The 25,934-nt window shown below is 49.6% G+C and overlaps 1 protein-coding gene across 1 annotated transcript in view; it reads right to left on the bottom strand.

Annotated features, from left to right (window-relative positions):
- Positions 1–2,226: 2,226 nt before the first annotated feature.
- GALNT15 (polypeptide N-acetylgalactosaminyltransferase 15) overlaps positions 2,227–25,934 on the bottom strand; it is a 47,343-nt gene continuing 23,635 nt past the window's right edge. The window contains 9 exon segments of the mRNA NM_001193182.2: positions 2,227–4,460; positions 6,409–6,552; positions 10,642–10,715; positions 10,717–10,747; positions 11,096–11,227; positions 11,947–12,141; positions 15,787–15,904; positions 21,375–21,542; positions 25,629–25,833. Of these exon segments, the coding sequence (NP_001180111.2) occupies positions 4,314–4,460; positions 6,409–6,552; positions 10,642–10,715; positions 10,717–10,747; positions 11,096–11,227; positions 11,947–12,141; positions 15,787–15,904; positions 21,375–21,542; positions 25,629–25,833 (1,214 nt within the window). The 3' untranslated portion in view covers positions 2,227–4,313.

The raw sequence follows: 25,934 nt of genomic DNA, 5'->3' as shown, positions 1-25,934 counted from the left end.
ATTTTTTTGGCTCCAAAATCACTGCAAACGGTGAGTGCAGCCATGAAATTAAAAGATACTTGCTCCTTGGAAAAAGAACTATGACAAGCCTAGACAGCGTATTAAGAAGCAGAGACATTACTTTCCCCACAAGATCTGTATAGTCAAAGCTATGGTTTTCCTAGTAATCATGTACAGATATGAGGGATGGACCATAAAGAAGGCTGAGCACCAAAGAATTGATGCTTTTGAACTGTGTTGCTGGAGAAGACTCTTGAGAGTCCCTTGGACTGCAAGGAGATCCAATCAGTCCATCCTGAAGGAAATCAGTCTTGAGTATTCATTGGAAGGACTGATGCTGAAGTGAAACTCCAATACTTTGGCCACCTGATGTGAAGAGCTGACTCATTTGAAAAGACCCTGATGCTGGGAAAGATTGAGGGCAGGAGGAGTAGGGGATGACAGAGGATGAAATGGTTGGATTGCACACAGATCTGATGGTCATGAGTTTGAGCAAGCTCTGGGAGATAGTGGAGGACAGAGGGGCCTGGCGTGCTGCAGTCCATGAGGTTGCAAAGAGTTGGACACAATTTAGCAACTGAACAACAACAATTTTCAAACATGACGCTGATCTCTTCGGGCTGAGCTTGTAAACTATCACTGGGAGTAAAGGAACCACGCCGACTCTGTTCTTAACCCAAAAGAATCAGGCGACCTGCTTTGATTCATGAGAGCATAGCATATTGGTATAACGTAGAGACTTTGGTGATGAGAAAATATCAACATCCCAGACCTGTGCAAAGAACTACCACATCAGCAAAGATCCTCACAATATTAAAGCCATGCTAAGGACACACTTCCCTATTTAAAGAGCACGTTTCACAGAAGAGGAGGTTGAAACTGCAGAAACATTGAAATAAAGTGAAGTGAAGTCGCTCAGTCGTGTCCAACTTTTTGCAACCCTACAGACTGCAGCCCTCCAGGCTCCTCTATCCATAGGATTTTCCAGGCAAGAGTATTGGAGTGGGTTGCCATTTCCTTCTCCAGGGGATCTTCCTGACCCAGGGATGGAACCTGGGTCTTCCACGTTGTAGGCAGATGCTTTACCATCTGAGCCACCAGGAGATTGCAGAAACATTGGAGATTGGAAATAGGGTTCTAGAATCCTAGAAATATCACCTCCTTGGTTATTGTGCTCAACATAATTATTGAAAATATACCCAAATCCAGGTGTTTGAAGAATCAGGGCAGGACTTGTAGGCGCTTTGGGCTTTGGCCCAACAAGCGGCATTTCTAACAGAGCCTTTACAGAACAAGCATAAACAGTGTCCACAATCTGTAGGGCTGTGCCCATCAAGCAGCCCACGGCAGTGTCCAGATTTAGTGACTGGTCACAGGTCGTTTGGTGCCCAACTGGCTTTTTCATGGCCTCTCAGTGCAAAGCGGAAGGCTCCCCTTGAGGTGGGCACGATAACGTGACCTCCAATGATGTCAAATTCTGGCACAGTGACTGACACACCATCAGCTCGGGCCTGGGGGACTTTCTGATGTTCGTGGGAGTTGCGATTCTAAATTGGCCAGTGGGATTAATGCATTGAGACCAAAGAGGAAATAGATCAGGGCCCCTCTAGGGATGACATCTTCTTTCATTGTGAAATAGCACAGTGTTTGATTCTAACATTGTTAGCTGAAAACTCTCTGTCCCCACAGCGGGACAGCCTCAGGATATTAGGAGAAGTTGTGTTGAATATAAACAAGTCTGAAAGAAGAAGATGGTGGTTGAATCTCTTCTTTCCATGGGATGATGAATCTATCTAGATCATTGCTTACTAATGATGGTGAATTCAGTCTTAAAACCCAAACAATAAAGTCTTACAAAATTCAGATGGACGAGTGAAACTCTTGGGAATCGAATCTTCTGACTGCCAGATTTCTCTACTTTTAAATTGATCGCTGTAGATAAAATCAGAACTGAGTCCATAGAGGAGAGGATTTGAATACTATTACCCTATGATGAGGAGAAGGTTGAATTTCTTTGAGAATTAAGTGGAGGCATCTGTTTTGTTTAAATTAAGGGTCTTTAAGTACCAGCCAGGGACTGAGTTGACAGCCATTTTTGTAATAAAGTAATAAATCATGGGGATGTTTAAGGAAGCAAGAAACACCACATTCTTACTTTGTTCAACCAATTAAGCAATAAGCCATCTGGGTCCTTTTGTAAATTACTGTCAAGCACAACTTATACAATTCAATTCAGCCTTTCATTTAATTATATTAATTTATTCCAGCAACTTTAAATACCAAACAATGCCAATACCAATGTTCATTTTTAAAATAGAAGTCTAGTTTAGCTTTTATTTTTTAATGATTAACACCCTTCCCAAGGTTGTCATGTGAGAATTTTTAGCTCTGTCTCGGCCTCAGGATATTAGAAGAATTTGTGTTGAACATAAACAAGTCTGAAAGAAGAAGATGGTGGCTGAATCTCTTCTTTCCATGGGATGATGAATCTGTCTAGATCAGTGCTATCCCACAGGCCTGTTTTCATGATGGAATGAAATGGAGAGCTATTGGATGGAGAGCTATTATCTGTGCTCTCCAACACAGTGGCTCTTAAGTCCTTGAAATGTGGCCAGTACTACTGAGGAACTGAGCCTAAATTTTCTTTAATTTTAATGAATTTATGTTTAGATAGCCACATGTAGCCAGTGGCTCTTTGCCCAAGTCTAGAGTATATTCTGAGGAAGGAAAAATACAGCGTGCCATTAACCTCAACAGGTGGAGAAGAGATGCGCAGTATGACGGATATTTTTTGGAAGCCTTCACTTCCTGCTCAGTGTTTGTTATCTGAAACACACTGCATCCCGAGACAGCCCAGAGGAGACCAGCATCTTTGAGGGGAGATTCATATGCTGACCGTGTGAAGAGGGAACTCCATCTGGAAGAGAAATGGGCACCACCTCTTAATCACAGAACCAACCCCACTCAACAACCCTTAAGTCCCATCTAGGTGGGCCAAGTCACAGCAAGAGAGACATCCGGCTTTCACCAGCATGGACTCTGCCCTGAGGAAGATGTGTTCTTCCTATGGCTGAATGTTCAGACGTGGGCCTCTTTGCGGGTAACCAGACATTTCCTGGGGGTTCAGACCCAGCCCTTTCAACCTCATGGACATCAACACCCCACTCTAGTTCCTCTCAAAGGAATTTTGACTCAGATGCTGGCAGTTCCCTCCCAGGGAGATTTGCCTCTTTGCAAAAGTTGCTTGTTCTGATCCAGTCAACGCAAACTTGGTAACAGGACATCAGGAGTTTCTCAACTGTACACACTTCCTTTTAGTGGGAGTGTTCAGTCTAAGCTGACCCAACACCAATGACTATAGAGAAGCGTATTGCATGAGAATCTGATTATAGTTAATCAAGCTAGAGAACAGTGAGGGCAAAGGTGAATGGAGGTAGAAAGTCCCAAGAAAATTCTCATTAACATGAAAACATCTTACTCCAGGTCTACTGACTCTCTGCAGTTGCTAGGCTGAGCTGAAAAGTGGGTAAAAGTCTCTGTAATCCTGTTTTCTCTAAGTAGCTTGCTTCCTTCATCTGAGCTATGGTTCAACCAATGAACATGAAATTTGTCTTCATAAACTTATTCTCAAGTTTTTGGATGTCAGAACTTTGTACCTTCTTCACACTTTAATTTTTATGGTTGTCAACACGGACAGTCCAGGGTAAGGCAGTTTAGAATAAACTGATCAGTAGGAATCTTGCGTCCTGAAGGTGTTGCCAGGCCTCTGTCCTCTGTTGCTGCTGTTTAGTCGCTCAGTCGTGTCCAGCTCTTTACGACCTCATGGACTCCAGCCTGCCAGGCTCCCCTGTCCATGGAATTTTCCAGGCAAGAATACTGGAGTGGGTTGCTACTTCCTTCTCCAGGGGATCTTCCCAACCCAGGGATGGAACCTACTTCTTCTGCATTGGCAGGTGGATCCTTTACTACTGAGCCACCAGAGAAGCCCCTTCTCTCCTTAGTCAGAGATAAAAGGAATTGTACAGTGCTCAGTGGGGGGAAAAAACAAGAATCTTCTGTACCATGCCATGATAATCTACCAGTGATGAAGACAAGGAGACAGTGGGTCCATATTTTTTGTCTAAAAGAGACAGTGGCCTGTGAAATAAGGGGCGGGAAGAAAAGACTTTCCGTATTCACACATGGAGCTTGCGTTTCTGCTCTCGCCACCGCACACACGTAAACGGCCCGCTTCATGGACGGCACGTGCCGCTGCAGTTCCCCTGGGCTGGGCTGCGACGGCCACGCTTCTGTGTTCCTTCAGAGGGTGGCCTTCACCGTTCATCCACGGTGCTGACGCTGTCAAATCGCCACAGCTGGCTGGCTTTTCCGTCACACTCACGCAAGTACAGATCTTTATTGTTTTCCTGCACCACAGCTTCCATGCATTTCCCAGAGAGAATGTGAACAATCATTCCATTCTGAAAGGAGAGAAGAAAAGGAAAAATATATATATAAAGAAAACTAGTCAGACCCTCACAATCAGTCAGCAAAGAAAGAAATGCCTAAAATTTGTGCTAGTCATTAAGAGAACGATAAAAGGGTTGTCCGCTGGCCTGATAGGGAATTGGAGTATTTTGGCTACTATGTAATATAATTTATGTAGCCCTAAGTTTCCCAGGTGGCTCAGAGGTAAAGAATCCACCTGCCAAGCAGCAGGCACAGGTTGGATCCCTGGGTCAGGAAGATCTCCTGGAGAAGGACATGGCAACCCACTCCAGTGTCCTTGCCTGGGAAATCCCATGGACGGAGGAGCCTGGTGAGCTAGGGTCCGTGGGGTTGCAAAAGAGTCAGACACAACTTCGCAACTAAACGACAACAATATGTAAGATAAAACTTCCCACCTTAACCATTTTTAAGTGTAAAATGTATTCGTGTTAAGTATGTTCACATTGTGATGAGACAGATCTCCAGAACTTCTTCTTCTTTCAAAACGGAAACTCAATACCCATTGAACGAGAACTTCCCTTTCCCTGCTTCCCCTCGGGCCAGGTAACTACCGTTCTATTTTCCGTTTGTATGAATCTGACTTCTCTATGCACCTCATATTAAGTGTACTCATATAGTATTTGCCTTTTTGTGAGTGGCTTATTTCACTTAGAATAATGTCTTCAAGTTTCACCCATGTTGAAGCAAATGACAGGATTTCCTTCTTCCTTAAGATGGAATAATATTCCATTGTATGCACATAGCGTATTTTGTTCATTTATTCATCAATCACTGGACTCTTGGGTTGCTTCCGCCTCTTGACTATTGTGAATAGTGTTGCTATGAACAGTACCTCATTTCTTTTTATGGCTGGATGAGAATACTTTTTTAAAGTCTTACTTTCTAATGCCTGAAAGATGCTGGGTATATCTTAGTCACTAATCTTTTACACATTATGCTTAAATGCGGTTTCTAAATCTATCTTATCCAGAGGCCTTGCTTAGAATGATCCTTTATGATCATTCATAAGGGGCCTTAACTTGGTTTCCATGAATTCTCTGAGCACGTGTGGCCCCCTGAGCCCTGGGCTCACCTGTCGCCAGAGCCCCAAGAGCTTTGTTCTCAACATTTCTTGTGAGTTCAGCTTAAGTCTTAGACTATATGATTTTCCTCTTTCACAGCCTGCTTTAAGAGCGCTGATGCATGGAGTTCTGATTAGTTATTTAACCTCCACTATTTCTAAGCAAAAGGTGAAGATAAGACATTTTAAAAAGATGTGTGTATTAATTTGTTTTTTCATGTCCTTACACCCTAGCTCACGTCAGAAGGGATTTGAGGTGAAGGAAAAACAATGTAGACAGTTGTTAATACTGTCTCCTTCCAACCCTTAAAGTGCTCACTCTGCCTAAATACTTAGACTCCTCCTAGTTCCTCTTTATTGGATGCTGACCTCTAGAAAGGAGCTAGAGCCTCTCTCTGGGGTAACAGGAATTCAAGTCTTACAAAAATGATGAAACGGTCAGCACAAAATTAGCAAAGGAAGAAAGTACGATCTACGCCATCATCTATTTGGTTGTGGAACAGGAGGTGGGCCTTTCCTCTGCTCCTAAAAGCACACCACCCACGGGGTTTGACAGCATCTGTAACACGCCCCACAGTCCTACTCGAGGCCTAAAGCGGATAAACTTTAAAGCTAGGGGGTCTCCACTTTCCAGTGCATGAAGACTGAGCAACGCAGAGACCTGGGAAATTAGCACCCTTCTGGATGCTGGCGGATAACTCGGCTGCAAGGTTGGCTTCACCGCCCTCCGAGGCCTTAGTGCCAAGCCACTAAGTTCAGCCCCAGGGACACAGGCTTGTGCAGTAATACTTGACCTCTCGGAAGAGGCAGACACGTGCCCGCCAGCGGCCCAGTGAGCTCCTCCTGGGTGGGTCACTCACCTCCTGGTGGTCCCAGTGCTGCTGGTGGATGGCAGGGCCCCCCTCGGTGCAGTTCTGGAGAATCACCTGCTCTCGCCTGACGTCAAAGCACAGGTGCCCTGGGCCGCTGTAGCGGATGGTGCTCCGGCCCGTGTGCTCCAGGCGCTGCGACAGGGGAATGGCCGTTAGCACCGCTAGAAGGAGACCCTGTCCAAAGCTGGATAAGGGAAGGAGAGCTCACCGCAACAGGACCGAGGTCTGGGGGCAAGCTTCAGATTCCGATGGAGTCAACAAGGCTCTGTCTCATAGTCAGGTTCACAGATACCAAGCTGGACTAGCCCTGACCTCTGACACCGCCTCACTCCAGTTACCGTGACATTCACATTTATGCATTCTGACAGTCTCCTCCCTTATTCTATTTACCGCAACATAGGTGAAGCCATCAGGATTCCCTCATAGCTTAGCTGGTAAAGAATCCACCTGAAATGCAGGAGATCCCAGTTCAATCCCCAGGTTGGGAAGATCTGCTGGAGAAGGGATAGGCTACCCACTCCAGTATTCTTGGGCTTCCCTGGTGGCTCAGCTGGTAAAGAATCCGCCTCCAATGCGGGAGACCTGGGTTCAATGCCTGGGCTGGGGAGATCCCCTGGAGAAGGGAAAGGCTACCCGCTCCAGTCTTCTGGCCTGGAGAAGTCCATGGACTGCATAGTCCACGGGGTCGCAAAGAGCCAGACAGGACTGAGCGACCCTCACTTTCCTTTCACTTCCAGGTGAAGCCATTCAGGATGCCCTGTGTTTTGTGAGGGTCCCTGGAGATTTCTCTTTGCTATAAACTTAGTTCCTTATACATAAAAGAGTGTGTTTTTTCTTATTCTTAATACAGCATATGGTGGTTTCAGCTTAGCAAGTTCACAGTTTTTCTTGATACAGAAGCCGTTGCTAATCCCCACCTTCCCACCAAGAATCTTGATGGTGGTTTAGTCACTAAGTTGGGTCTGATTCTTGCGACCCTGGGGACTGGGAACTTACCAGGATCCTCTGTCCATGGGATTCTCCAGGCAAGAATACTGGAGTGGGTTGCCATGTCCTTCTCCAGGGGACTCTTCCCAGGAATCGAACCCAGGACTCCTGCACTGCAGGCAGATTCTTTACCGACTGAGCTCCAAGGGAAGCCCAAGAATCTTAACTCCCAAACCTAACATTCCTCTTGCATGAGGGAGACCATTATCCCTACTTGCAGATGAGGAAACCAAGACCCAGAGAGGTTAAGAAGCCTGCCTGACGTCACACAGCCAGAAGGTGAGGTGCGTCCACGGTCATAAAGCCTCCTCACCTACCGCTCTCTCTCTGTCCTCTGGGCCAGGAGTGCCCATTGGTGATTCTAGAACACTGGTAGACAGTAAAACCAGAAGGGGACAAAGGGATCCTGATTGCCTGCTTCCCAACAAGTCCTGCAGGCCCAAGGCCTTCGCCTGGGGTCCCAGAGCCTCGCTGATCCTGCCTGCAGGGCTGAACCCTTGAAAGCATTTTCTTGCTTTGGCCCCAGGCTCTCGGGGGCTTATCTGACTCAGTATCTCCAGGAACTCACACTTTATTGTTCGCTTTTAATATAGGCCTTTGGGGTAGAAGAGCTTAATGCAACAGCCCCATCACAGGCTCAAAGCAGAAAGTCTTGGGGGTGGGCTAGACTTTTTAGGATATCATCCAAGCTGTGAAAAGAAGTGAACCCCCCAAACCCTCGGCCAAAGTCACAGGGGTGTCCCATTACCTGGGCAGGTATTTGTGTGATGGGAATTTGAAGAGAAGAAATACCCTCCCACAGAAGCCCTTCCTGATAAGCCAGGAGCCCACATGATGCTGGAAGCACCCTCTGCCTCTAACCTCCCCCTCACTCAGCGAGGATCTCCTAGTCTGTCCCGCCAGCCACCTGCGCCCACCTGCAGGACCTCAGGTCAAGGAGACCCTCCCCCTGTGGGAGAGTGCCTTCCCTGGTCGTGTTCATCGTCCCTCTTTGGCCGCGCCTCGGGTCATAAGCTGGAGAAGGAAATGGCAGCCCACTCCAGTATTCTTGCCTAGAGAATCCCATGGACAGAGGAGTCTGGTGGGCTCTGTCCGGGGTCACAGAGTCGGACACGACTGAAGCGACTTAGCAGCCACAGCAGCAGCAGCAGCGGGTCATAAGCTTCTGTTGTCCTGGGGCGGCCAGCCCTTCCGGCTACCCCCGGGGTCCAGCCTCGCTGCGGAGGGAGCCCCCGGGAATCCGTGGACAGACGGTCTCTAGCGCACCCGCCCCAGGAGAGCTGTTCCCCTCCCTTCCCCAGGGGCATTTCCACCCTCTGCCTCCCTTCTGACTGTGGAGTGCAAGTCCTTTTCCCTGAGGAAGGAGTTTCACAGACCACATGCTGAGTGCTGAATGAAGCTGCTCCTCGGAGACCTGCAGCCAGCTGGGTGACCCCTCGTCCGGCAAGTGGGGCGGGGGCGCTGAGGCCACGAGGCTGTCTGCCCAAATCCAGCCCTTTCTCCCACCACACACACACACACACACACACACACACACGGCTGTTGTGTTGCCCTAAGAGCCCCCTCTGGCCTGGAAGTCTTGGCCCCCAGAGGTCCGTATTAAATGCCTGAAAGACGCAGCGTATCTACTCGGGCAGGACTCAGCGCCAGCAGCTCGGAATCTCAGGAACAGTCACAGTCACAGGTCTGAGGCACCGCTGTAAATGGGGGGCGCTTTCTGGGGTCTCCTCGCTCCCTCGGGGCTTCTGTGCCCACAGACCCTGCTTGGTCACCCGCTGTCCCCGTCTCTGGTTCTAGTTGGCTAATGGTCTTGAACTGGTCTTGAACTGGTTTCAAAAAGGTGCCCTGGTGGGAATTTGCCTGCACATAAGTTTTCTTTGATCTCCGATTATAGATTTTTAATTTAAATGATGAACTTTTCCATTTTGTAAATAAGTTCATTTGCATCATCTTTTAGATTCCATACATAAGAGATATCTTAAGATATTTGTCTTTCTCTGACTTACTTCAGTTAGCATGTTTACAAACCAGGAACAGACCCACATTCAGAGAAGACAAACTTATGCTTACCAAAGGGAAAAAGGTGGGGGAACAGATAAATTAGGAGTTTGGGATTAGCAGACACGAACTACTATACATAAAATAGATAAACAGCAAGGCCCTACTGTATAGCACAGGGATCTATATTCAATATCCTGTAATAAGCTACAACAGGAAAGAATCCGAAAAAGAATATAAATATGTATATATGTAGAACTGAATCACTTTGCTATACACCAGAAGCTAAGACAACATTGTAGATCAACTACACTCCAATAATAGAGAAGGCAATGGCACCCCACTCCAGTACTCTTGCCTGGAAAACCCATGGACGGAGGCGCCTGGTAGGCTGCAGTCCATGGGGTCGCCAAGAGTCGGACTTGACTGAGCGACTTCACTTTCACTTCTCACTTTCATGCACTGGAGAAGGAAATGGCAACCCACTCCAGTGTTCTTGCCTGGAGAATCCCAGGGACGGGGGAGCCTGGTGGGCTGCTGTCTATGGGGTCGCACAGAGTCGGACACGACTGAAGCGTCTTAGCAGCAGTAGCAGCAGCACACTCCAATAAAAAGAAAAAAAGGAAATTCCCTAGCAGGGCAGAGGTGGGGATTCCACGCTTCCCCTGTAGGGGGCATGGGTTTGATCCTTAGTTGGGGAAGTAAGATCCTGCACACTGTGAGGCTTGGCCAGTAAGTAAACATTTTTTTTTTTTAATGGGAGTCTTTTTCATGAATTCTGGATTTCCAGTGTCTTTTGTGTTTTTGGATGATCTCGTAATACTGGATCCACTTCCACACAAGACAAGAGACATGCATGTGGCAGGGGCAGGCGCTCCTCAGTGAGAACAGCCTCTGCCCACCTCCCTGTGCCCACCGCCCCTTGCCCACCGCGATGCTGGAGACACCTGCCTTGGTCGCCCCTGGGCTAGCCGCCCTCCAAGTCTCTGTTTCCTTTTCTGTCAGCCGAACGCACTGGCTAAACAGCCCGACCCTTTCCCCTGGGCTCAGAGGCTCGCCTTCTCTGACGGCTCCACATCTGGGCTAGGGGCTGGGGACAGGTTGGGGGGCGGGTCACAAAAGTGGGGGACCAGGCATAGTGAAGGACGCGGGACCCGGGAAAGGAGAGGCCCCCAGAGGAAGAGAGGGGCACCCCGGCAAAGACCCCCTGGGGGTCTGGGCGCGCTGGCCACCCACCTGCTGCGGCTCACCGTCCCTGCAGGGGGCCAGCATCATGGCACAGCCTGGGGCCGCCTCCTGCCCCGCGCAGTACGGCGCAGAAGCCCAGTCCAGTGTTGTGGAGCTGTAAGCAGACACACGGGGGTGAATCCCACCCTCCGCGCAGACGCCCTCTGTCAGCAGCGTTCCCCTCCTTCCCTCTCCGCAGTGACCCTCAAGGCCCACGTGGGGGCCACAGAAGCGAGGGAGGTCAAGCTCAAGCCAGCGATCCTAAGGGCCGGGCCTCCTGAAGGACGTGGACGCACCCCAGGGTGATGGGCCCTGTGGTGGGTTGCAGCACAGCCCAGCCATCCCTCAGGGAGGCCCCGCTGGGCCGGGCCTGGGCGCCCGGGGTTGGGGGAGAGCCAGGCCCTGGCTGGGGAAGCCACTCAGCCCGTTTCCTCCTCTGCCCTTTGTCTTTCTCATGCCTTGCCTTTCCGGAGAACCTGGGCCTGCGTTCCAGTGGGTACAGCTCGGGGTAGACGTTGGCCAGAAACCAGTGGAAGGTCCGGCAGCCCAACCTCCTCTGCAGCTGCTGGCGCTCTGTGCAGTCCGGCTTCTCAGCCTGGGGAGGGGGGAGACACAGGCGGCAGCACAGAGAAAGCGGCTTTACATCAGAGCTCACGTCGGGGAGGGACGGGGTCTGGGAGGGAGCTGAGGGGGGCGGACAGCGCGCGTGACCGTGGGCCGCGTCCCGCGCCAAGCAGTGTTCACGTGTCCTGCCAGCAGAACTGTGCTGAGTGGTCGTGGGCCAGTTGAAAATGCCCTGTTTGTGGACATTTAATCAAATGTTTGAAGGGTTTGTTTTTCTGGGCCTTTGGGGGGAGGTCCTTTACGTTTAGGCTTCTATTTGTTTCACGTCTTGGGGTAATTGCATAGCCCTGAGCACTTTCCCTGGGATGAAAGGGCCCTCGGGGGCCCATCTCAACAATTATTCCCCACCCAGTTTTTCCTCTGGGCCCAGGATGAACGGTCGCAGCCTTAGATGTGATGACAGACTGTCCCATGATGACAGACCCCGCCCCACAGACATCCGGGGATTCGAGCTGTGAGCACTTCCCCCTCCCACTGCTGCCCCCACCCCCCGCCCCGCCCAGACGCTGGGAGAGACAGAGGACAACCCCACCGGGAGAGGGAATTCCTTGAGAGGGCCCCCATGGAAGTACCAGCTGGAAGCTTCTATTTGCCCTTCAAGGCGGAGGGGAGGTGCTTCTGGCCCAGCCTCCAGCTGCGGAGGGGGCCCTGGGTGGGCACAGAAGCCTCTGCTGGGCTCCCCCCGCTTACCTTGCTCAGGGACAAGGCCTCTGGACTCTGCTTGTAGAAGGTTTCTTTGAAGGAGTCCAGCCAGGTCTCAGCGATGCGGACCTTGTTCTGCAGGGCGGCCTCCTGCTCAAGCTGGGAGTGGGCATCTTCGTTTTTGTAGAGGTGCCCCACCCGGGAGCAGGGCAGGATTTCCACGGAGCCCCCACAGAGCCAGGTCTGCCAGGAAAGGAGAAAACACACATCTCTGTGCTCCTCTCCAGGGAAGTGGGACCCGAGGGACCCTGGGAGGGGCTGGCAAAATGCCTGGGGCATCACGAGTGCACAGTGACGCTACTTCTCAGGGTGGAACAGTTTCCTGATCTGAGAGTTCTGGGCAAGGGGGAGGGACAGGTGGGGAGAACCAGGGCGGTGATCCCAGGCCAGGACCTGTGGGTTGAGGGGTCACACCCCGGCAACAACGGGAGACAGTGGAAACAGTGGCAGACTTCATTTCTGGGGGGCTCCAAAATCACTGAAGTCAAGTGGGCCTTAGAAAGCATCACTACGAACAAAGCTAGTGGAGGTGATGGAATTCCAGTTGAGCTATTCCAAATCCTAAAAGATGATGCTGTGAAAGTGCTGCACTCAATATGCCAGCAAATTTGGAAAACTCAGCAGTGGCCACAGGACTGGAAAAGGTCAGTTTTCATTCCAATTCCAAAGAAAGGCAATGCCAAAGAATGCTCAAACTACTGCACAATTGCACTCATCTCACACGCTAGTAAAGTAATGCTCAAAATTCTCCAAGCCAGGCTTCAGCAATATGTGAACCGTGAACTTCCTGATGTTCAAGCTGGTTTTAGAAAAGGCAGAGGAACCAGAGATCAAATTGCCAACATCCACTGGATCATGGAAAAAGCAAGAGAGTTCCAGAAAAACAGCTATTTCTGCTTTATTGACTATGCCAAAGCCTTTGACTGTGTGCATCACAATAAACTGTGGACAATTCTGAAAGAGATGGGAATACCAGACTACCTGATCTGCCTCTTGAGAAATTTGTATGCAGGTCAGGAAGCAACAGTTAGAACTGGACATGGAACAATAGACTGGTTCCAAATAGGAAAAGGAGTACGTCAAGGCTGTATATTGTCACCCTGTTTATTTAACTTATATGCAGAGTACATCATGAGAAACGCTGGACTGGAAGAAGCACAAGCTGGAATCAAGATTGCTGGGAGAAATATCAATAACCTCAGATATGCAGATGACACTACCCTTACGGCAGAAAGTGAAGAGGAACTAAAAAGCCTCTTGATGAAAGTGAAAGTGGAGAGTGAAAGGTTGGCTTAAAGCTCAATGTTCAGAAAACGAAGATCATGGCATCCGGTCCCATCACTTCATGGGAAATAGATGGGGAAACAGTGGAAACAGTGTCAGACTTTATTTTTCTGGGTTCCCAAATCACTGCATATGGTGACTGCAGCCATGAAATTAAAAGACGCTTACTCCTTGGAAGGAAAGTTATGACCAACCTAGAGAGCATATTCAAAAGCAGAGACATTACTTTGCCAACAAAGGTCCGTCTAGTCAAGGCTATGGTTTTTCCTGTGGTCATGTATGGATGTGAGAGTTGGACTGTGAAGAAGGCTGAGCGCCAAAGAATTGATGCTTTTGAACTGTGGTGTTGGAGAAGACTCTTGAGAGTCCCTTGGACTGCAAGGAGATCCAATTAGTCCATTCTGAAGGAGATCAGCCCTGGGATTTCTTTGGAAGGAATGATGCCAAAGCTGAAACTCCAATACTTTGGCCACCTCATGTGAAGGGTTGACTCATTGGAAAAGACTCTGATGCTGGGAGGGATTGGGGGCAGGAGGAGAAGGGGACGACAGAGGATGAGATGGCTGGATGGCATCACTGACTCGATGGACGTGAGTCTGAGTGAACTCTGGGAGTTGGTGATGGACAGGGAGGCCTGGCATGCTGGGATTCATGGGGTCGCAAAGAGTCGGACACGACTGAGCGACTGATTTGATCTGAAAATCACTGCAGATGGTGACTGCAGCCATGAAATTAAAAGACGCTTACTCCTTGGAAGGAAAGTTATGACCAATCTAGACAGCATATTAAAAAGCAGAGACATTACTTTGACAACAAAGTCTGTCTAGTCAAGCCTATGGTTTTTCCAGTGGTCATGAATGGATGTGAGAGTTGGACCATAAAGAAAGCTGAGTGCCGAAAAATTGATGCTTTTGAACTGTGGTGTTGGAGAAGACTCTTCAGAGTCCCTTGGACTGCAAAGAGATCCAACCAGTCCATCCTAAGGAAATCAACCCTGAGTGTTCATTGGAGGGACTGATGCTGAAGCTGAAACTCCAATACTTTGGCCACCTGATGCAAAGAGCTGACTCATTGGAAAAGACCCTGATGCTGGGAAAGATTGAAGGCAGGAGGAAAAGGGGATGACAGAGGATGAGATGGTTGGATGGCATCACCAACTCAATGGACATGAGTTTGAGTAAGCTCTGGGAGTTGGTGATGGACAGGGAGGCCTGGTATGCTGCACTCCATGGGGTCGAAGAGAGTTGGACACGACTGAGCCACTGAACTGAACCCCTGCAACTGCCTGAATGTCCCTGCCCTGCTCCTGAAACATATGCCCAGATTCAGCACTTAGAGCATGCGTCCATGCTGTTAACACCTGGACTCTCCCAAGGCTGCTTCCTGGGGAGAAAGAGTACCCCTAGTGGCCAGGGAATCTCTAAAAGTTTGTGAAGTCTCCTGCTGCAAAGTTACCAGAAGCCATTCCTGTGGAGATCAAAGCAAGCTTTCCTCAGTCTTTCCTACTTCTGGGAGTTTCCCTGCTCTCCACTCACTCCTACTCCCAAGTGCCTGGAGTTCATCCGACAGGAAGTCTCTTATTCCCTACTTGGCAATAAAGAGGAAAGCGAAAACCTCCCTAGGACAGGCAGAACCAAAAGGCACCAAGCAGGCAAACCACGGGCTTTCCAAACTGTGTGCCAAGGCACCCCAGGGTGCCAGAGCAAACCCAGACAGCTGAGTGGGCTGTTTCCAACATTCGGGAGAAACGCAATGACACCTGTTGGATGTTCTGCAAACTGATTTCAGTCTCAGATTGCTGTACTTTCAATGCTCTGTGTCTTCGCTGAGTTGGGTTTTCAGGGGTTGCTGTGGTGAAAAACCAGGCTAAAAATCAATGAGGAAATGAGGGTGGAGGGTCTGATCTGATCCAAGGCTTGAGAAATTGTGTGGTGCACAGTGGGGCTATGCTGTTTGGACAAATACTTATTAACTTATTAAGTTGTTTAGTCACTAAGTCGTGTCTGACTCTTGTGACCCCATGGACAAAGGAGCCTGACAGGCTGTAGTCCATGGGATTCTCCAGGCAAGAATTCTGAAGTGGGTGGCCATTTCCTTCTCCAGGGGATCTTCCGAACCCAGGAATCAAACCTGGGTCTCCTGCATTGTAGGCGGATTCTTTACCAACTGAGCTACAAGGGAAGTCCCATTACATTGTTCGGATCAAACTAAGCACACAGAACTGTGTGGTATTTGCTTCAGCCAGTGGGCATGGTGAAAACTCTCCAGGTGCTAAGGCTGCTGGCCTCGGAGGACGTCTAGGAAGTTCTGCGTCAGGCGGAGATGACTGAAGACATGCTTTTTCCTATGAGTGGGCTCAACAAGTGGGTTCAGGAGGGAAACTGTGATGAAGTCAAGAGAGAGGACAGAGGAGGAGAAAGCAGGGTGGGACACCCCCCTGATGATGACTCTGTGTTTGTCTGAAGCAGCATCCTTGACCTCCAAGCTGTGACCCTACCCATGGCTCCAGAGAACCTCCGGGGCCTCCCGTGGCCCAGGACGTACCTTAAGAGACAGCTCGAGGTTTCCGCCTCCCTGCAGTGACAGGAGAGGGTCGTACGCTCCGGTGTTTTGGAAGTAATGTCGGTCCACGGCCACCACCCCGCCAGGCACCACGGGGCTTCTGGGAAGAGAAGGTGGGAACAGACAGCAGTTCAGAACCCGGAGTGCCTGGGGGTGGGGACAGCAGGTGGGGATGCTCCAGGGGCCCAGAGAATGGACTCGGGGCTCAGTCAGACCTCAAGGCTTTTAGTTGCGAGACTGGAGCCAAGTGAGCATGTCACAAGTCCCGGGGTTTCATGAAAGGAGAGCTCTGGCCGCCTGGACCTTTTATACCGCATCCTGGGACTCTGCTTCTTCAGGGAGGGCCCCTTCTCTGGTGAGGTCTTTGGGAAGAAGACTTTGGTTAAAATAAGATGCCCTGAGGGCAGCAGCACCAGGCCTGGACCAAAGCGGCCAGCGGGCCTCTTCCTGCGCTCACTCTTGACCTCACACTCTTATCTGCTTCACGATCACGCACCCCCTAAGACGAATTCCGCAGGGACTCTGGAATAGATAGGTCCCCAGCCGCTCTGGGGGAAATACACATGCCTTAAAAACACAGAAAGCTGGAATCCCTGAGTGAGGGAATTAGGATGACAGCAACATCCTTTAGAAGAGCTTACCTGAGGAGGACAGAGCCAGAGCCTTCGGAATCAGAATCTCTTCATTCAAAAGAGCACACATTTCACTATGGCCAAACTCTGGGTATGCCTCAGGAGTGGATGACTCAGAGTTCAGATTTTTTTAATTACCAAGACAATAGTTTTACATGAACAAAACTACTGACATTTGGGCTATTAAAAACATGAAGTTATACCACACTAAAAACCAGTAGTATAGTTATTTCCAGTTTTACCACTTACAATTTGTAAGATCTTCGATGAGATAGATGACCACTCTGGGCTCAATTTCATCACCTCTAACTGGGGACAGTAACGGTGCTTCATAATAAGAGTTTTGGGGGACTAAAAGAAATGTCACGTGAAGTACATTTGCTTGCCAAAACCCAAAGATCTCTGAAACTCAAGTGCTTCCTCATGATGCCTTTGGCAGCAAGCCCTGTCCTGAACTGACATGGGTATCTGTATAGCCTTTATGTGCCTGGCAATGACAGATTGTATTTAAAACTTGTCTGTAAAACACAGCAGAGTGGAGCCACGAAGAGCACTGTGGCAGGAGGCTGGCCTCCAAGTTTAACCTTGGATCTACCGCTTAACAACTTCATGCAACTGGGCAACCTCTGGAGGCTTCATGTCTAATTTAATCTCTGTGTACCTCCATTTTCACATGTGGGAAATGGGACTAATAATAGTGATTAGTAACAGTAACTGCTGCACAGAATTATGTGCGTGCTAAGTCACTCCAGTCGTGTCGGACTCTGCGTGACCCTGTGGACTGAAGCCCACCAGGCTCCTCTGTCCATGGGATTCTCCAGGCAAGAAAATGAGTGGGTTGCCATGCCCTCCTCCAGGGGATCTTCATGACCCAGGGATCCAACCTGTGTCTCTTGCGTCTCCTGCATTGGCAGGCAGGTTCTTTACCACTGAGCCAGCTGATATGTATAATATGTTTATAGCATTAACTAAGCACTTGTTCAATAAATATCACTTAATACTATCATTTGCAAATGTACAGATGATGATATCCTTTCTGGAATTTTCTTGGCATCTGTATATAATCAGTACCCAACATCATCCTAATTCCTCTTTCATGCTCTCTCACAAGACTGATGAGAGAAGCCATGAAGTCAGAGTATCCAGGGTGGGGAAGACACAGTTAAAAATGTATTAATGTGTGTGAAAAGCGATCTGGGCCCTGCACAGGGAGCCTGAGGCCTCCACAGGGGCCGGGTAGCAGCTGGGTCTCAGGGAAGGAGCAGCCGCCCTGGGCAAAGGTGACTGGATTCTCCTTGGCTGGAACAGGAGAGGCTCCGACTTTGGCCAATGGTAGGTCAAACTGGGTGGGTCAAAGTGACTACAGTGACCTTGGGCATCAGAGAGACCCTGAGGCCTAAAAGAAGATTCCAGAGAGGACTGGTGCCTGGAGTCAAGGAGCCTTTGCCTCAGGTTGGGCAAAGGTCGTCTGAGAAGTCTGTTCTCTTGAATGGAATCCCTTGGCTTTGGCTGGAGCAGAATAAATTTCTCCCTCAGGCAGGCCCCTCTCTTAACTTTCTGTGGACCCACCTATCCAGCACTCCTCATAATGCTGAGATCTACCATCCTCCCGCACCATAACTCAGAGAGGTCCAGAAACTTCTCTTTCGATTTTTTGGGTTCACAGCCCTCAGGAGAGTGTCTGGCATGAAACAGGGGCTTAGAGGCACTGACAGGCCAGTAATGAAGTCAGATAGAGTTAGCTCCCTGTGCTTTCAGGATGCACACCTATGACGGAAGGAGGTAAAACATGGCTGGTTCTGCACCCCATCCCTTACACCTGCATCTCAGCACCATGACCCTTCCCCACTTGGGATACGAGACCTGAGGTTGTTATGGGCGGGTTCCAGACTGAATGTCTGTGTCCCTCCCAAATTAACCTGTCAAAGCCCTAACCCGCAGTGTATTGTATTTGGAGATAGGGCCTCCGAAGAAGTAATTAAGGCTAAATGAGGTCCAGCAACAGGAGAAAATAAATCTCATATTGGTTAAGCCGCCCAACCTGTGGTTTTTTGTTACAACCGCTGAGCTGACTACAACGTGGCCCCAAAACCAAGAACAAAGACAGCAGACTCTGAGTTTTCAAGTCTAACAGCAAGCCTGCAGTCTAGGCCTAAGGTGAGGGCTCATCCTCACAGAGCCAGGATTTTCTATGCCCAAACTAGATAAGATCCTCTGGCCCGGGGAGAGAAGATAGAGCCTGTGGGGAGACCGAGACACAGAGATTCAGGTAGATCCCGAGAAGGGTCTCGTATCCACCGTGACACCTTCAGGGCAATTCCTGGAGGAGGAGGATCCCTTGCTTGTTGTTTGGAGATGAGACAGTAGAGGGTACATAGCCCACTTCTCAGCTGGCTGTGCTGGGAGTTCAGGACCCCCCTGATGGCCCTTGGCCCTAGGAGATAGGGTCTAGGTGGTACCCGGGGAGGCAGGTGGTAGATGCAGTGCCTTAGAGGCTCCTGGACCATCAGCATGCCAGTGTGGGCCGGAAGAAGATGTGGGACTTCGGCAGAAGCCATGTGGAGGGTGCAGGCCAGTGGGACCCCTGTGCCAGCCCCCCTCTGCGGCCACAGCCAGTGAAAGCGCACGTGTATGGTGAATCTGACACAGGACTGCCAGAGCCTGAAGTGGAGCCCTTCCTTCCCACCAACATCCCCCATGGAAGCCAAGAGCCCAAAGTCCACCCCAGAGGGACGGGAGGGTGGACACGCCTGGATGACAGATTCAGTGACGAGAGGACTAAGCTATCACTGAACCTAATTTGTCCAGAAGTTTTCTGCTGTTAGGAAACAGGGATCAAGAGGAAAATTACCTAAGTTCAGTTAGTAGAAAATAAAAAAAATATTTCTTACGTATCTTGGTGGCTGAGGTCAGCTGTTAGAGTCATACACTCTCGGGCAGACACGAGGAAGCCCTGGTTGTGACTAACACCTCACTTTGTGTCCATAGACTAGGCACATGGAAACAGCTTAGGTGACTGCTTGGTGCTGGGCAGGTCAGCGGCGCCAGAATCCTTGTTCCTTGGGCTCTGTCTACAATGTGACATCGACCCCACTGCGACTTGGGGCCACATCTCCCTCCTGGGAACCTAGGTGGCCTGTGGTTGTGGAGGAAGTGACCCCGGGTGACCTCTGAGACTTGCTTATAAAAGGGGGTACATACTCTGAAACATCACGGTAAATGGGAGAAGCCAGACACAAAAGGTCACCTACGTGTGAGTCCCTTGGTATTAAATATCCAGAATTGGTAAATCCATGGAGACGGACAGTGGATTGGGGATTGCTAGTGGCTGAAGAAAGGGGACAATGGGAGACGCAAGTAAGGGACTTGCCTGTAGTAAAGGGAGGTGTTTTGGAACTGTGAAGACGCAATGTTTGCTCAGCACTGAGAATATACTGCATGTTCACTTAGAAACGGTTCATTTTACATTATATGAATTTCGCCTCAATACGTTATTTTTTTTAATTGGGTAGGAGATTACAGCTTGCTTTGCCTGGCTCTTCTGGGACCCTTGCTGTCTGAACCCAGGGCCAGGGTGTAGGAAGCCCCAGGGACCCGCCTGCAGGGATCTCATGGAGAGAACAGGGAAGAAGCTCCCACTGGGTCCCAGAGGTGGCCACCATCAGACCCTGGGGAATCCTGCCCCGAGCTGTTGAGTCATTTCCAGCCGGTCTAGTCTGGTTCTGCTGAGGCCCCGGACACCATGGAGCAAACAGCCAACACCAGAGCTGCCTTCAGAATTCACAACCCAGAGTCCAGGCTCCTGATAAAAGCTCTTCCACACCCTTAAGTCTGGACGGTTTGTTACACAGCAGAAGCTCTCTAGAACATCGACTAGATGTTAAACATAACATATCCTATGTTAAACATAGGATATTTGTCTGAAAGTCAAACACGGGAGAAGCAAACCACAGAGATTCTGGTGTCTTAGCATTTACCCAGCTGAATTCTTCCCTTTTACCAAGAAAGCATCTGAGGCCTGGGAAACTCCAGAGTTTCCTGGTGAGATGGAGCTGGATTGAGACCCCAAATATCATGCTTCTGCTTTCTACTTTCAGGGTCTGGAAACTTCGCCGGACTCCACTCGTGAAGCAATGTGAGGATAATAATACTCATCCCTGAGGGCCTGAGAGTCTCTGTGTGCTTCTCATGTATTAGCTCATTCAGACCTCCCAGCCCCCAGAAGGTAAGTATCATTGTGATCCCCCGCTTATTTATTATGTAACTTGCTAGGAAGCTCCAACAGAGAAGGCAATGGCACCCCACTCCAGTACTCTCGCCTGGAGAATCCCATGGACGGAGGAGCCTGGTGGGCTGCAGTCCATGGGGTCGCTAAGAGTCGGACACAACTGAGTGACTTCACTTTCACTTTTCACTTTCATGCACTGGAGAAGGAAATGGCAACCCACTCCAGTGTTGTTGCCTGGAGAATCCCAGGGACAGAGGAGCCTAGTGGGCTGCCGTCTATGGGGTCGCACAGAATCGGACACGACTGAAGTGACTTAGCGGCAGCAGCAGCAGGCAGCTCCAATATTGACACTCCAATACTGGGCCACCTAATGCAAAGAACTGACTCACTGGAAAAGACCCTGATGCTGGGAAAGATTGAAGGCAGGAGGAGAAGGGGATGACAGAGGATGAGATGGTTGGATGGCATCACCAACTCAATTGACATGAGTCTGAGTAAGCTCTGGGACTTGGTGATGGACAGGGAGGCCTGGTGTGCTGCAGTCCCTGGGGTCGCAGAGAGTCAGGCACGACTGAGCCACTGAACTGAACTGAACCTGCTAGGAGAGGAGGAGAGCCCGGGTTGGCCCAGGCCACCCTATGCCGAGGCCGCCCGCTGCTGAGCCCGCGTGGGGGAGGCAGTGGTGAAGCCGGCTGGGGAAGGAGCCTCACCTGATGGGACTGACAGGGGAGGCGAGGGCCCTCCTCTCATGCTCCGGCAAAGGCTCCCAGTGGAAATCCAGCTTCCAGTCCAATACTCCTCGCTGCTGGTCCGCGGAGGGGTAATACTGCAAAGTCTTCCAGTCAATCACGTCTAGGACTGGAGACACCACCCTGCTCCTGGAAGGAACCGTGAGGTCAGAGAAGGGATACACACCCCCATTTGCTGGGGGGGCAGAAACATCATTTAGACACCAGCCCCCAATACGGCAACCACCAGTCACGCAGCTACTGGGCTCCTAAAAATATCAGGTGTCTGAACCGAGATGTGGTGTAAGTGTGAAACATGCACTGCATTGAGAAGACTTAGTATGAAAAATGGTGTGCCCATCTCAGTAATTATCGTATTGATCGCGTGTGGGAATGATAATATTCTGGACGTATTGGGTTTACTAAAATATTCTGTTGAAATTAATATCATGTGTCTCTTTATTTTGCAGTGGACTACTAGAAATATTTAAGTTATACCTGTGGTTCCTATGCTATTTCTACTGAACAGAACTGTTCTAGAAAATACATTTTTCCACAGGGAGTTGGGGGCCCATTTCATTAAAGAATATTCCTGCGCCCTTCTTTAAAAATCTCTCTGTCCAATAAAAAATACAAACACACACACGCACACACACACACACCCTCTCTGGACAAAACTGAGAGACAGAGGAGTGGTGGCCTGGGCTCAGCTCTGCCGCTAATGCGCTGTGTGATCTTGAGGTAGCTGTTGTGCCTCTCTGGGCCTCAGCTTCCTCATTTGTAAAACGGGAGGCGGAACTACTTCCCAGAAAGGCCTTTCTTTCTCAGCTGTAATGCTCTAGGCCTATGGCTCTTGACTTCTTTGGAGGTCTTTGATTCCTTTGAGAATGATGGGAAAACAATGGATCCCTCCTCTGAAAAATAATCATATGCACATATACAAAATATTGTGTACAACTGTAGAGGGCTCACGGGCCCCTGCTCTAGGGTCTAGCTCTGGTTCCTACCTGGATCATGAAACTGGGTTGTCTTGAGAAACCAGGATTGTCAAGCCCCAGAAGTCTCCTTGATGTTAAAGCATGTGTGTGTGTGTATGCATGCACGTGTGCACGTGTGTGTTTATGAGTACATGGTGTCTCTCAGCGAAGTCCTGCAACTAGATTTACTTGTTCATTTATTGTAGCTGTTGGCGTTGTATTTCATCCCAGATTTTTTGCATGGCTTGGGACTACCTGACCTCAGAGAGGGCGCTGTGGGAAATTGGTACAGATTTCGGTACAAGCTGGAAACCCTGCCTTTAGCCGCATCACTCAGGTGTACCAGCAGCTGCCCTCCACCTAGTCATATTTCAGTCACATTTTTTTTCCTTTCATGGCCATTCATGGCAGTGAGAGGCATGAAACTGGCCTTTCATGACAGTTTCTTCTAAAAGCTGTATCTTGGAATGAGTTAGGCATGAACTCAGGGATTACCCAGTTAGACTGGTAAGAGAAGTCTTAGACTGGCTGGCAGCTACCAGTCTAAGAAAAGGAATATTTCTGGGAAAGAGATGCCAGCCATGCTGTTTACACTCCCATCAATTTCCATCCCCTTTGGAGACAGCCAGGGCTGGCATGAGCCCAGCCCATATGGAGAGGGCCAGAGTGGTCCTGGCATTCAAGGATCTGCTTTAATCTGTGGCCTCCACTGACTGGCCTTGGCTTGAAGGGTCATGGGGTTTATATTTACAGCAAGGATCTTGGAAGGTAATGGTAACTTGAGACCCCTGGCCTCCGCCACTTTGGAGCACTATGTATTGACCTAAGAAACTGAGAAGTACAGGCAAGGATTTCAGGGGGCACGCTCCCAGGTCTGCTTACTGTTGAAAGAGCCGTGCAGAGCGGATGGATTTGGCAACTGGCAGAGCATTTTGTGGAATTTCAGAATCAAGAGCCAGGGAAGCCGTGCGGCTGACTTCTGAGGAGTCCCATCAAGTTTGTGCCACCTTGGCAATTGTAACAGGACAAGAAAGAAACTGCAGTTAAGTGGCTACACTGTTTGTCCCAGAGCTTTCAGCTGTGTCCTTCTTGATAAAAGGTGTACATCCCTTTTCATCAGAGAATGATCACCCTAAAGTTCGTCAAGTTTCTCTTTTTGCTCCGTCTTGCTGGAGGCTCAGAGTCATATGTAAATCTCGTTTCTAATAACTGTATTACCCCCAGTTTCCAACACCATCTTTTCCTTTCTGAAGTCTTCTTCTATTTTAGCCAGTTACATAAGTGATTCATCATAAGCCTCTTTGAATACATTTTGGGTAAAGATGAAGATTAAAATGTCAATGAATGAAATGAAAGATGTTTCCTTGTTTTGTTTTTTATTCTCATGGGCCAGAGCAGCTGCTTGGTCAGGGCTGAATTAGGAAGAAATTGGAGTTGAGAGACTTGAAAAGGAGTGATTAAAAAAAAAAAAGTCTTATATTTAGCTTTGTGTTTGGAACCTACAGATGTATCTAGAGTTCTTGGAATTCACTAAGGGCAAAATAGCAAAGCTTCCCTGTCTGACTTGGAAGGAGCTAGGAAAGGACTCACTCCATCATCCTGTCACTTGTGAACTGAGTTTTAACTCACAGGCAGACTTGAGGTCAATCCTCTCCTAAGCCTTTCTAAGTCCTAGGTGGTCAAGCATTTGGGTTTCAATGGAGCCGTCAACAAACACCAGCTAACTGAAATACGTGAGGTCAACCAAGGCACCACTGTCCAGAGAGCCAAAAGCTAACTGCAGCTGCAAACTCATCCACCAAACTTTTACCCCAAGGAGGAAGGACCCTAGTTTATCTCACCACTCTTTGTTTTTCCCCTGGGCCTGAACGTTCCTCTTGCTCTGTGATGTAGAAAGTCATTCTGGAAGCCCATGCAAATTCTCGGCATTTGTGGGAAGTGTCTTATACTAAGAAGCAAGAAGCTCTACAGTCTCTCTTCCCAGAGTTTTGCTGCTCAGGTGCGACCCCAAGATTGATGCTGGCCCTCCCAGGACTCTGTCTGCTGAGGGGGACAGAGCAGGACAGGGGCTGAGAGCTTTCCCAGGCCACAGACCAGAGGAAGGTGGCTCGCTCTGCAGGGCTGGAGGCATCTAAATCCCCTGCTGCTCCTCAACACACGCACACACACATGCACACACATACACACACACAAATGTGGGATTCTTCAGACTGCCTTCCATCACTAAGCCCTCAAATACAGAGCAGCCTCAACCTCAGCTAAGAACTAGGTGACCTTGAGAGCTAGGTGACCTTGAGAACTAGGTGACCTTGGGAACTAGACGACCTTGAGAACTGGATGACCTTGAGAACTAGGTGACCTTGAGAGCTAGGTGACCTGGAGAACTAGATGACCTTGGGAACTAGACGACCCTGAGAACTAGGTGGCCTTGACCTTGAGAACTAGGTGACCTTGACCTTGAGAACTGGGTGACCTTGACCTTGGGAACTAGGTGACCTTGACCTTGGGAACTAGATGACCTTGATAACTAGGTGACCTTGGGAACTAGGCATCCCTCTTGGATGCTTTTGATTTGTTAATGTGGGTTCATCAATTGTTAACCATTTTACCACTCTGGTGGAAGATGTTGACAATGGGGAAGGCTGTGCACATGTGGAGGGAGAGGATATATGAGAAATCTCTGTAACTTCCTCTCAACTGGGGGCTTCCCTCATAGCTCAGTTGGTAAAGACTCTGCCTGCAGTGCAGGAGACCCAGGTTTGATTCCTGGGTTGGGAAGATCCACTGGAGCAGGAAAGGGCAACCCACTCCAGCATTCTTGCCTCTCAATTTTGCTGTGTACCAAAAATTGTTCTAATAATAGAGTCTATTTTAAAAAAAATAGAATGAAGACATCCCAGACCCTGCACTTTGACCAGTGATCCAGGAGCTCTTTGTAAACTATAAAGTGATACACACATATTTTTAAAAAAGAACCAGGTGTCCCTAAGGCAGGAGCCTGGACCAGTCTTCTAGTGGGAAATAGTGTGGTCAGCCTCCTGAGCCAGGAACACCCCTAAGAGGGGGGTCTGCCCCTTTGCCCTTTGAAATCTCCCTTTCTCTCTGGTCATGACTCTTCCTCCCTGGCTTGGGCACTGGAGCTGCAGTCAGCTCAGGCAGTGGTGGCCAGGAGGTGGGGTGTGTTCTGTGAGTGGCTAAGGCCGTAGACCATCTCCCCATTTCCCGCCCCCTGCTCTACAGCCCCCGGGGGGTGAGTTACCTGTCACCAGCTATTCTGGCCAGGAGGGGCTCCAGCCAACCTGGCTGGCACTCGCAGTGGGCGTCCATGAAGACCAGCACGTCCCCGGTGGCCCTGGCAGCCCCCAGCATCCGGGCCCCGCTGGCGCCCAGCCTTCTGTTGCTCCTGAGCAACTTCACGCCCTCCAACTGGGCCACGTGCTCACTGAGAGCCATCTTGAGTTGTCCTGGAATCAATAGGGGGGTGGTCAGTGAGGTCACGGGATGCCACAGCCCCCGAGAGTGCAATGACCATCACTAGGATCATTGCCAACAGGCTGCTCTTGGG

The sequence above is a fragment of the Bos taurus genome, chromosome 1, assembly GCF_002263795.3.
Source record: "Bos taurus isolate L1 Dominette 01449 registration number 42190680 breed Hereford chromosome 1, ARS-UCD2.0, whole genome shotgun sequence".
Lineage (NCBI taxonomy): Eukaryota > Metazoa > Chordata > Mammalia > Artiodactyla > Bovidae > Bos > Bos taurus.
Note: the sequence above shows the minus strand (reverse complement) of the source record. Positions and strands in the feature narration are given on the sequence as shown.